We start from the raw sequence: 12,249 nt of genomic DNA, 5'->3' as shown, positions 1-12,249 counted from the left end.
CTGTCTTATTGACAAGAAGACTGTGCATGTTCCTCCCGCTCACAATGCAAGCAGCGAACGAACAAGATGTGAGGCGAACAATGATCAAACGAGTAAAACTTATAATACCTGTACAGTAGTTGTTACACTGTCTAGTTTAGGGAATAAAGACACTTTGGAGGAGGCTCAATAATACTAAGTCAGGAACTGTGGAGGTTGAGGGCTGAGGATCTTCAAGTGTTGAACATTGAGACTTCAGATGCAGATGCTTTAGTTAGAAACATTGTTATAGGAAGCTGTCTCTTTTTCTTTGCATCATCAAACAAATCTTGCAGTGGCTGCAGGCATGTTGTTATCCCTTGGGTGACACGGAGGCTTCGTTCCATCGAAGGATCGTAGTTGAGGATCATATCCTTTAACAATTGCACCTGTTGAAAAACTACTGCAAATTTTTCAACTGTCCAAATTGATGGCTCTGCCTCCTCTAAATCTTCATCATAATCATCTTCTGTGGAGGCTTTCAGCAGATCTTCGAGTTCCTCTTTGGTAAGGGTTTCTCTATGCTCTTTTATGTGCTCCTTGATCATATCAGAGAAGCCTTCCCCGCCAACTTCCCTTGCAACATTCAGGATATCCCTGACTTCTGCATCAATAGTGGGAAAGACCCTGAAATAATTGACTGTCTCACTCCATAGTGCGTTCCAACATGCATTGACTGTCTCGGGCTTTATGGCGTCTACAGCCTCTGCAATAAGCACAATTGCATCAACAATTGTGAATTTCTTCAATAAATCCATGATGCTGCAGTCAGGGTTAGCATCAAGGGCAGCACGAATCCTCCCGAAGGTGAGACGGGTGTAAGTCGCCTTAAGGCATTTGATGATGTCTTGATCAAGTGGCTGCAGCAGGGGCGTAGTGTTAGGAGGCAGGAACATCGTCGGCAAAGCAGAGAGATTGGAGATGGCCAGGAGCATTGTCAATTACGAGGAGAGCCTTGGATGGCAGCCCCTTCTCTTTGAGGTATTTCTTCTCTTCAGGAATGAAGCACTGATGGAACCATTCCAAGATCGCTGTCATCCAAGCCTTCTTGTTCTGTTGCCAGAACACAGCCAACACAATATTTTGTTTTTGTTCTTAAGGGCCCAGGGGTTGTTTGCTCAGTAGACAAGTCCTGGCTTGATCACGCGACTGGCTGTGTTGCCACATAGCACCAGAGTAAGGCAATCTTTCCAGGCCTTGAACCCTGGGGCCTGCTGGGCACTCTTATGGATGTAGGTATGATTGGGCATCTTCTTCCAGAACAAGCCCGTTTCACCACAATTGAAGACTTGCCTTTCTCTTCTAATGCATTTCTTGAGCTCCTCTGGGAACGCTGCTGCGGCCTCAGCATTAGCCGATACCAATTCTCCCGTGATCTTTACATTCTTGAGGCTATCGCGCTTTACATAGCCAGCCAGCCATCCCTTACTAGCCTTAAACTCTTTTCTCTCACTCTCATCAACCCCATCACAGTAGTGTTCATAGAGACTGAGCTTTTTCACGTATAATTTGGTCATTGACAGGGATATGCTTCTGTGACATGTCCTCTAGCCACACACTTAATGATTTCTCAGTCTTCGCAAGCACTTTATCATGAACCAGAGAGACCATTTTTGCCGCTGTAGGGGCAGCACTAACACTTCCATGAATTTTAGCTTCTTTCTGCTTTATTGTGCGAATGCTCGATTCATTCTTACCGACCTTGCGGCCCTCTTCGGAATGCAGCATGCCACTTTTCAAAAGATCTAATATTTCTACTTTCTCGGTGAGAGATAACACTTTACGCTCCCTCTTAGCCTTTGAGGAATTGCTTTGACCACCTAATTGCTTTTTAGGAGCCATTTTTTCACAGGAACAAAGCAGTGCACAAATGAGACGCGAGGCGAATAATGCTCGAACAAGTGATTACAGAGCACTTCTGGGTTTTCTCGATTCACGGTTGGTTGAATTCGCGCATGCGGAATTCGCAGATAAGGAGGGCCGACTGTTCCAGGATGCATCTCATCAGGTCGAGGGACTTGTCCACTTTTAGGCCCATGTACTAATAAGATTACTTTTCATTTGGTTATATTTTTAATATTATTTCATTACTACATGCATAAAATAAATTTGAACAACCTTCAGCATTCAAAGCCTGAGGCTGCTGATACAGTTATCACATAATTAAATGAAACCCAACTTCATAAAAAGACATTACTACATTAATAAAAAACAGTAAAAGTGCAAATGTAAATTGAAACTTACCTCCATATACTTCAGATGTAGATGCTAATAGGAGGCGTGCACCAACACGTTTTGCTAATCCTGTAGAAGAAATTCACACTTCTTTAATTGTCGAGCAAACAGAAATTTATTCTATATTATTGACTGGTACCAGCTGTTTGTCCCACTCTCATCAGGGAAGAGGCTTCACAGCATCCACTTACTTCCCCCAGGTCGTCAAGCTGATCAACACTTCCGCCTGTTACCCACCACATCACCCTACATATGCATTACCCAGCACTATTTAAATATGTATACACATTGTGTACATAAAGATTGTGTGTATATTGTATTTTATAAAATTGCTTCTATATTTGTAGTTTTTTATTGAATTATTTATGCTTGTTTTTTTAAAATGCTGCATCATATCTGCTCTCCTTTACACTTGTGTACTGAAGAATGAAGAACAATTTTGAATCTTGAATCTTAAGTGTTCAGAAGATATACAGGTGTCCCTCCCCCACCTTTACAAAGGTACAGCGTTCCTATGAAACCTTTCTTAAGCCGAAATGTTGTAAAGCAGGGATCTCCCAGTGGCCGCACATTTTAATTCCATGTCCCATTCCCATTCTGATATATCTATCCATGGCCTCCTCTATTGTCAAAATGAATCCAAACTCAGGTTGGAGGAACAACACCTTATATACCGGCTGGGTAGCCTCCAACCTGATGGCATGAACATTGACTTCTCTAACTTCCGTTAATGCCCCTCCTCCCCTTCTTACCCCATGCCTGACGTATTTAGTTGTTTGCCTATTCTCCATCTCCCTCTGGTGCTCCCCACCCCCTTTCTTTCTCCTGAGGCCTCCCGTCCCATGATCCTTTCCCTTCTCCAGCTCTGTATCACTTTCGCCAATCACCTTTCCAGCTCTTAGCTTCATCCCACCCCCTCCGGTCTTCTCCTATCATTTCGCATTTCCCCCTCCCCCCACTACTTTCAAATCTCTTACCATCTTTTCTTTCAGTTCGTCCTGACGAAGGGTCTCTGCCCAAAACGTCGACAGTGCTTCCCCTTATAGATGCTGCCTGGCCTGCTGTGTTCCACCAGCGTTTTGTGTGTGTAACCATTAATTTATATGGGAAAAATTTCCTTAAAAGCGAAAATCCTCTTTGTAATGTGTAAACAGGTTACTAATGTAGGTCTTTTGTAAAAGCGAAGTGGCGTAAAGCTAACATTTGTAAAGTGGGGGACACCTGTATTATATTCAACTTCTACCCAAAGTATAAGACCACATGATTTCCCAAAAGGACTGACATAGCCTTATTGCATTTTCTTTACTAAAAAATATACCATTGTTTTAAGAAACATGGTAAGTAATCTCCATTAGACAAGATTTCTATGATTATGACCTGACGGTCTACTTTCACAATATTAGTTGAAAAATTAACTAGCATAAATTTTCTCCTCTCTAAAGCAGTGACATGGTTTAGCTTAAAGTGCACTGGAGCTACTGCTGAAATAATGCATTTCTTTCAAAAATATTCATACCTCAAAATAAAACCACACATACTCTTGATTCTCCTAACTTCAAAGTAAAATCATGATATCCAACACAGAGCATTGGGACTTGATTATATGTATCCAGTTCAGTTGGGTAAAGTACCTATTTCCCTACTTTTGATGTTAGGCAGGTCACATCAGGTCAGCCTGTGCAACATCAGTTGCATTCAGTATATTTACCTCCGAACGATTTGTTTAATATTACTGCACATACCTGACTAAAAACAATTTTCATGCAGTACAGGATTTTTCTTTTTTATTAATACCTCAAGGTTAGATTGAGGTATTAATAAAAAAGAAAATATATGCAAGAATGGATCAACTTCAGATTGGCCTTAATCAAGCTGGGTTTTCAAATCATGTCCTCTTCAAATCAATGAGAACATACAGGTGCTCACCACTAGCACTGCAATATCTTGACAAGCAACATTTGTCTGGTTTGCACAGCGGTCCACAAACTCTTTGGTCAAATTTAAATGAGTATAATGCCCAATTTTAGTTGGGCCTGGAACAGATGTTGCTCCCCAAGTGGGCCACTCTAAAGTTTCAAACCTAGAAATTTGATTATTAAATACTGGGATTTCTTTTCTTCCCCCCTCACCTCTTCATAAGTCATATACTTCTCACGTTTATGCATTTCTCTTGCCCTCTGCCCAAACAGGCAAGCTGCAATACAAAATTTAATATTTCCACAATGAGTCACAACAGAGGCTGATCTGAACAACAGGATTGAATTACGAGGGAGGCAGGATGAGCCCGCTTTGCTCACTGCCGGGAAGATCTGTCTAGTTATACCATATGGCCCTTTTTTAAAAAAAAAAATCAATACTAATATACAGTACATGCATTCTAGCCAGTTTTTTTTTTAAACTCTTAATTTACTGCTTTCAAGTGAGGTCAGATTGCCCAGTCAGGTCATATTTGACAGATTTACAACTAGTAGGCTATTTAACAGTAAATGGCATCAGAGTCCACTGAAGATTTCTCCATTCCCAATTCAGGACCCAACTGTTAATCATGGTGTGCCCATTATCATATGGATCATCATCAAATAATTAACAGAATGAGGAATCTGGATCTCTTTCGTGAGATCCAAGGGAATTTTATTTCAACTTGCACAGAGCTAATCAAATAATAAGATCTAATTTTAGTTTCTTTTTAAATGCTATACATAGAACAATATAAAGTTTGCACCATAAAATCAAGATTAAGGTGAAAATGAAAAAATAAGGAATTGATTTATTAAATTTGAAACTAGAGAATTTAGAAACATTATTTTTATTTATCTATTTAGAGGTACAGTGAAGAACAGGCTCTTTCAGGACAATGACCAATTAACCTACTTACTAGTATATCTTTGGACTGTGTGAAGAAACCAGAGCATTTTAATTGAAGGAAATGACTTTGCTCATGACCTTTTCAAGTTTGGGTAGGTTGTTACTTAATGGTAGTAAGTTTTGATTAGATATTAAAATTCAGTCTTAAATCATTCAATATGACAACATTTGTAATGTTATTTACAAAAATAGCATGCAAAATCCCTGATTCTACATTGATTGCAGTTGAATTACCACTGAAAGCACTAGATTTCCATGTTTATTTGTACGTGTAAATACCAGAAGTTCAGTTCTTCTTAGAGTAAATAACATGGACACCAGAAGTTTTGCAATTATTGCAGCAATACTTTAAAAGCATACTGCTTATGATGTGTTGTTGTTCCCCTATTTCACAAAATCTAGTGCCAGGACAGGTTTGCCACCCTATGTTTGACAAAAAAGTTTATAGCATTAAGTTCGATCAAATTTTCAACTGAACACGAAAATATTTTATCTCTCAACTTTTGTTCAGCAAAGGTACAAATCGATAACAAAACATCGACACTTGCTTAAAAGTAATAAAGTATTTTCACATTCTATTACAGCATTCTATAAAAATCTCATCCAGTTATATGCAAGACATTTCTGTATAAACAAAACATTTCATATATTTTGATGTTTTAAGAATTTAAAGTGAACAAGTAATCTTACCCAACATGTTTAATGTCCCAATCGTATTTGTCTTCAGTGTCTTGATTGGATTATACATATAATTTGGAGGAGATGCTGGTGAAGCCAGATGATAAATCTGATCCACTATTTAAAATATAAATTAATGATAAAGGTAAACTCAGGGATATATTTAGCAATACCCCTTCCTCATTTGTAAAAACAACTTAATTCAAAGTTGTAAATTACTCATCTCATCTTTTCCTATCAATGATCATATTTACGTTTCCCATCAAGAAAACAAGCAAGTCTTATGCAGCAATGTAAAGAAGTGGAATCCAATAAATTTATAAATAAGGTTGACTATTTTTGAAAGCTGATGGAAAATGTAAGCTAATCCTTAGTAACATCAAATTATTCTTAGAATTTGCTTTATAAATCCAAATATGCCACCTCAAAAATCATTAACTGCCTCCCTCTGCACTGTATCCTTTGCTCCAGCCTGACCACAGTAAAAATTTTCCAGTGGAAGTCTGGCTCTCACCACCTCAATATTGCCAACACTGTGGATGCATTGTCTCAGCACAGACAGACAGCTGGACTTTCATATCTAACAAGTGAGAGCTTGTTCCCCCAGATACCTGGGAAGAAGTGTTAAAAATAAGAAAATTTTTGGTTTACATTTAAAAAACATTAAAAGAAACATATAAACACACACAAAAGCAATTAAAATCCCAAGGCCTTAAATTAATAAAAACATGTCTACTAATATTTCTCCCAGTTGTCAAAGTGTCCCATTCGCAAGACCAAGGGCTGTTGAACTTGCACTATTTAACCCAGCACAAGCTGATTTTACAGCCTGGGTGCTAGGTAGTCCCACTAGACTCCATAAGGAGCCACTGAAAAAGCAGAGGGGCAGCTGTCAGAACAGAAGATGGATGTCACTGCTCTTAATAACCAAGTCCAGCAGTGGAAACAGGGACGTTTGCAAAGATACACAACTAAATCCTGGCATTAGCAGCAACATCAGAACAGAATATATATTTTATGTCAATCTGTCACAAACTACTTTACGGTCAATTTATTTTAAACCAAAGTGTCAAGTGCAACTTGACTGAACATATTATGCAAGTGAACTTCCCTCAAATACCCCCTTCATCTACATTCTCAAAACATTCAAAATCTTAAAATTTCATTTTCCACCTTTCCCATAACTCAAGTTTCATACACAACATTCATCCACTAAGTTCCTTTGTACAGCATGTTGAAAGTCATGTATATGCATACATACACATGCGTTGCTGAGTTGAATGAATTACAATGGAAGTTAACTGTATTAACATTTTATAATATTTATATTGATATTATTCACAAAGATATTCCAGGTACTTGCAATAAATGCTCAGAAGGTCATTTTTTAAAAATCCTTAAAAATAAATCATATAGAAATGAAAATAGGTGAATTAAAGATAAAAACAGATATTCCATGAAATGTCAGATTAAAAGCAGCTTCTGCTCCTCTTGTAACTAAAGAGTTTGGAAATTTACTGTCTGGTCTTAACACAAATGTTTTCTTTTATATAATTATTTGACGACATTGATAAAACAGCATTTTCATAAGATTGGTACAAAGAAATATTGGCATTTCATGAACAACAAATCGTTCAGGAGATTGCGCATTTGTTCAACATTTTGTCTCTGCAACAATATCTGAAGGAGGAAAACAAATTTCTACATGACATTAGTCTCGCCTTTTCAGAGTCTGAATTTGATATGATGGAGCAAATTTTTAGAATGAACTATACGCAGGCTACACAGGCAAATGATTGAATCTGTTTTCTCCCTTAAGCGGTGGAGTTTAGGGCTACTAAACTGCTTTATTCTGTACGTTTAAGGCTCAGAAGCAGTTGCTTCTCCACAAATAGGGAATATTTCATTTAGCTTAAAACTCATAAATGGGCAAATTACTCATCATATAGCCAGACTTCTGCAGTCACAATGTTGACATATAATGATGCAACAAGGAAAGCTGAAGAGGATAGAACAGCTTCTGTTGTGCGTATGAACTTCCAAAAAGCTTTTGATTAAATGCCACATGATCAGTATTAGTAATACTAACAATTAATACTTTTTACCTAATTATTATATTTTTCAAATAGTAGTAAATTCAGCAAATAATATATAAAACTGCAATAAACCATAGCTCAAAATTGGGAAAAGGGGGCAGAAAATACAAAATAATTATTTTTTATGCAGAACAATAATGTTAATAAAAACTAATAGTGCAAATTTAAAATGATAGAAATATAAAGGGCTGAAGAGAGAAAGTTGGGGCTAAACATGTATACATATTTGATGGTGGCGGGTAAATTGTGAAAATTAGAGAAAGGCATATAGGTTACTTTAATTATGACATTGTAGCCATTAGTGAAATTTGGCTACAGGAGGGGCAGGACTGGCAGCATAATGTTCCAGGCTTCCAATGTTTCAGACATGAGAGGCAGAGGGATGAAGGGTGGGAGGGTGACAATGCTAGTCAGGGAAAATGTTACAGCAGTGCTCAGGAAGGACAGATTAGAGGGTTTGTCTACCGAGGCCTTTTGGGTGGACATGAGAAACAGGAAGGTATGACCACATTAATGGGGTTGTATTATAGACCACCCAATAGTCAGCGAGAATTGGAGGAGCAAATCTGCAGAGAGACAGCAGACAACTGCAGGAAACAAAGTTGTGATAGAAGGGGATTTTAATTTTCCACATATTGATTGGGACCCCCATACTGTTAAAGGTCTAGATGGGTTAGAGTTTCTAAGATGTGTCCAGGAAAGTTTTCTAAATCAATATATGGAGGTACCGACGAGAAAGGATGCAATATTAGATCGCTTATTAGGAAACGAGTTAGGACAGGTGACGGAAGTGTGTGTTTGGGAACACATTGGTTCCAGTGATCACAACACCATTAGTTTCAACTTCATCATGGATAAAGTTAGATCTGGTCCTCAGGTTGAGGTTCTAAACTGGAGGAAGGCCAGATTTGAAGAAATGAGAAAGGATCTAATAAGTGTGGATTGGGACAGGTTGTTCTCTGGCAAGGACATCGTTGGTAAGTGGGAGGCCTACAAAGGAGAAATTTTGAGAGTGCAGTGTTTGTATGCTCCTGTCAGGATTAAAGGCACAGTGAATAAGAATAAGGAACCTTGGTTCTCTAGGGATACTGGAACTCTGATAAAGAAGAGTGATATATGACATGTGCAGGAAACAGGGAGCAAATAAGGTACTTGAGGAGTATAAAAAGTGCAAAAAAATACTTAAGAAAGAAATCAGGAGGGCTAAAAGAAGACATGAGGTAGCTCTGGCAATCAAGGTGAAGGATAATCCAAAGAGCTTCCACAGGTATATTAAGAGCAAAAGGATAGTAAGGGATAAAATTGTCCTCTTGAAGATCAAAGTGGTCGGCTATGTATGAAACCAAAAGAAATGGGGGAGATCTTAAATGGTTTTTTTGTATCTGTATTTACTAAGGAAACTGGCATGGAGTCAATGGCAATCAGGCAAACAAATAGTGAGGTCATGGAACCTATACAGATTGAAGGGGAGGAGGTGCTTGCTATCTTGACGAAAATCAAGAGTAGAGAAATCCCCAGGACCTGGCTGGGTATTCCCTTGGACCTTGAAGGAGACTAGTTTTGAAATTGCTGTGGCCCTGGCAGATATATTTAAAATGTCGGTATCTAGGGGTGAGGTGCCAGAGGATTTGAGGATAGTTCATGTTGTTGCATTGTTTAAAAAAGGCTCTAAATTTAATCCAGGAAATAATAGGCCAGTAAATTTGACATCGGTAGTAGGTATATTATTGGAAGGAGTACAAAGAGATAGGATCTAAAAGTATTTAGACAGACTGGGACTTATTAGGGAGAGTTAACATGGCTTTGTGCATGGTAGGTCATGCTTAACCAATCTATTAAGAGCTTTTCGAGGAGGTTACCAGGAAAGTGGATGAAAGGAAGGCAGTGGATGTTGTCTACATGGACTTCAGTAAGGCCTTTGACAAGGTCCTGCATGGGAGGTTAGTTAGGAAGATTCAGTCGCTAGGTATACATGGTGAGGTAGTAAATTGGATTAGACATTGGCTGATTGGGAGAAGTCAGAGTGTGGGGGAGAAGTCAGAGTGTAGTAACGGAGGATTGCTTCTCTGAGTGGAGGCCTGTGACTACTGGTGTGCCACAGGGATCAATGCTGGGTCCATTGTTATTTGTCATCTATGTGGACAGCGAGGAAGGTTTTCAAAGCTCGCAGAGGGATCTGGACCAGCTGGAAAAATGGGCTGAAAAACGGCAGATGGAGTTTAATACAGACAAGTGTGAGGTATTGCACTTTGGAAGGAAAAACCAAGGTAGAACATACAAGGTAAATGGTAGGGCACTGAGCAGTGCAGAACAGATATAAAATTCTCTAAAAGTGGCGTCACAGGTAGATGGGGTAGTAAAGAGAGCTTTTGGTACACCGGCCTTTATAAATCAAACTATTGAATATAAGAGATGGAATGTTATGGTGAGGTTGTATAAGGCATTGGTGAGGCTGAATTTGGAGTATTGTGTGCCGTTTTGGTCACCTAATTACAGGAAGAATATTAATAAGGTTGAAAGAGTGCAGAGAACGTTTACAAGGATGTTGCCGGGACTTGAGAAACTGAGTTACCTAGAAAGGTTGAATAGGTTAGGACTTTATTCCCTGAAGCGTAGAAGAATGAGTGGAGACTTATAGAGGCGTATAAAATTATGATGGGATGCAAGCAGTGAATGCAAGCAGGCTTTTCCCACTGAGACTAGGGGAGAAAAAAACCAGAGGACAAGGGTTAAGGGTGAAGGGGGAAAAGTTTTAAGGGAACATGGGGGGGGGGGGCTTCTTCACACAGAAAGTGGTAGGAGTGTAGAATGAGCTGCCAGATGAAGTGGTAAATGCAGGCTCACTTTTAACATCTAAGAAAAACTTGGACAGATACATGGATGAGAGGTGTATGGAGGGATATGGGCCAGGTGCAAGTCAGTGGGACTTGGCAGAAAAATGGTTTGGCACAGCCAAGAAGGGTCAAAAGGCCTGTCTCTGTGCTGTAATGTTCTATGGTTCTATTAGGGGCATTTAAGAGACTCATAGATAGGCACATAGATGAAAGAAAAATGGAGGACTATGCAGGAGGGAAGAATCCCATTGATCTCGGAGTAGGTTAAAAGGTTGGCACAACATTGTGGACCAAAGGACCTGTACTCTTCTACATTCTATGTAAATGCAGAATAATCTGGCAAACAGGTCAAATACATCTAAACTCCTGACTATTCATATCCCAATTTTTACTTCCATTTTCCACCAATTTCTCTTAAAATATTGCAAAGAACTACCCTAAAATATGATTTGATTAGTCATTTTTCCACAAAGAAATCCCACAAACATGGATAGATCATAACTTGCCTTCAATATATAATGGTTCCACCACATCATGATTGATTAATTCAAAGTTTTCATGACCAATCCAATGTTCAACATTCCTTTTCCGTCCTGTGAAAAAGTTGTCAACGACAGTTACTTCATGGCCATCCATCATGAGTTTATCAGCAAGATGAGAACCTACAAATCCAGCACCTCCAGTTATCTGCAATAAAAACAAATACATAAATGTAAAAAATAGAATCAAGTGTGCTTTTAACTGCATATAAACTCAAGATGTGGTGTCAAGGCTGCTCTTTGATGAGGAGATGCTGGCATGGGGGACACCTAACTGATAGATAGGATGACAGAAATTAAAAGTTCAAAGCGAGATTGACAGACTGGTGACTAAACCCCATTTAATGAGTACACATTTATGTGCGATATACAAATCAAATCAGACTGTCAGTTAAATTTAGCATGTAAAGTGAATAAATTGTAAAAATGAATTGCTCTCTGTAATTATACTGCAAATATTTACAGTACTTTGTTCCTAACTAAAGAAATGGAAAATTAATAAACCACTATTAAATATAACTTATTAAATACACAACCGTTTTGATGGACAAACAGGATACAAAAAAAGGCAACTTACGAGAATTCGTTTGCGATCCTTTTCAGAAAGGAATTTTACCGGAGGATATTTTTGTAACATACTATTGGAAACAAAAATATTTCTGATTGATTCAATTAATACAAAAAACAACAACCAACAATTAATTCTACATTCTGATTGTACCTGTACTTTGAGTATTTTTGTCAGATAATATTGAAGCTCATCTATTAAAATTTACTAAAAACAATACCATATGTAATGAGCACATCACACAAGAACTCCCATTCACAGAAATGAAAGATCAGCCATTTCATTTCTGAATCTTCTTAATAATTAATTTACATTAAGAATATCAATTAAAACATCCACCAAAATATCAATCATTTTCTTTACGTCTGTAAATTACACTGATGCTTTTTGCAAAGCAGCATGAAAGAACTGCAAAA

The 12,249-nt window shown here is 38.3% G+C and overlaps 1 protein-coding gene across 3 annotated transcripts in view; it reads right to left on the bottom strand.

Annotated features, from left to right (window-relative positions):
- Nucleotides 1-12,249, bottom strand: part of uxs1 (UDP-glucuronate decarboxylase 1) — a 103,431-nt gene that overhangs the window by 68,248 nt on the left and 22,934 nt on the right. For all 3 annotated transcript variants that reach the window (XM_059964372.1, XM_059964373.1, XM_059964374.1), the window contains 4 exons: nucleotides 11,843-11,903; nucleotides 11,233-11,413; nucleotides 5,809-5,913; nucleotides 2,263-2,322 (listed from right to left, as the gene is read on the bottom strand). In XM_059964372.1, the coding sequence (XP_059820355.1) occupies nucleotides 2,263-2,322; nucleotides 5,809-5,913; nucleotides 11,233-11,413; nucleotides 11,843-11,903 (407 nt within the window). The remainder of the gene's footprint in view (nucleotides 1-2,262; nucleotides 2,323-5,808; nucleotides 5,914-11,232; nucleotides 11,414-11,842; nucleotides 11,904-12,249) is intronic.

The sequence above is a fragment of the Hypanus sabinus genome, chromosome 3 (assembly GCF_030144855.1).
Source record: "Hypanus sabinus isolate sHypSab1 chromosome 3, sHypSab1.hap1, whole genome shotgun sequence".
Taxonomy (NCBI): domain Eukaryota; kingdom Metazoa; phylum Chordata; class Chondrichthyes; order Myliobatiformes; family Dasyatidae; genus Hypanus; species Hypanus sabinus.
Note: the sequence above shows the minus strand (reverse complement) of the source record. Positions and strands in the feature narration are given on the sequence as shown.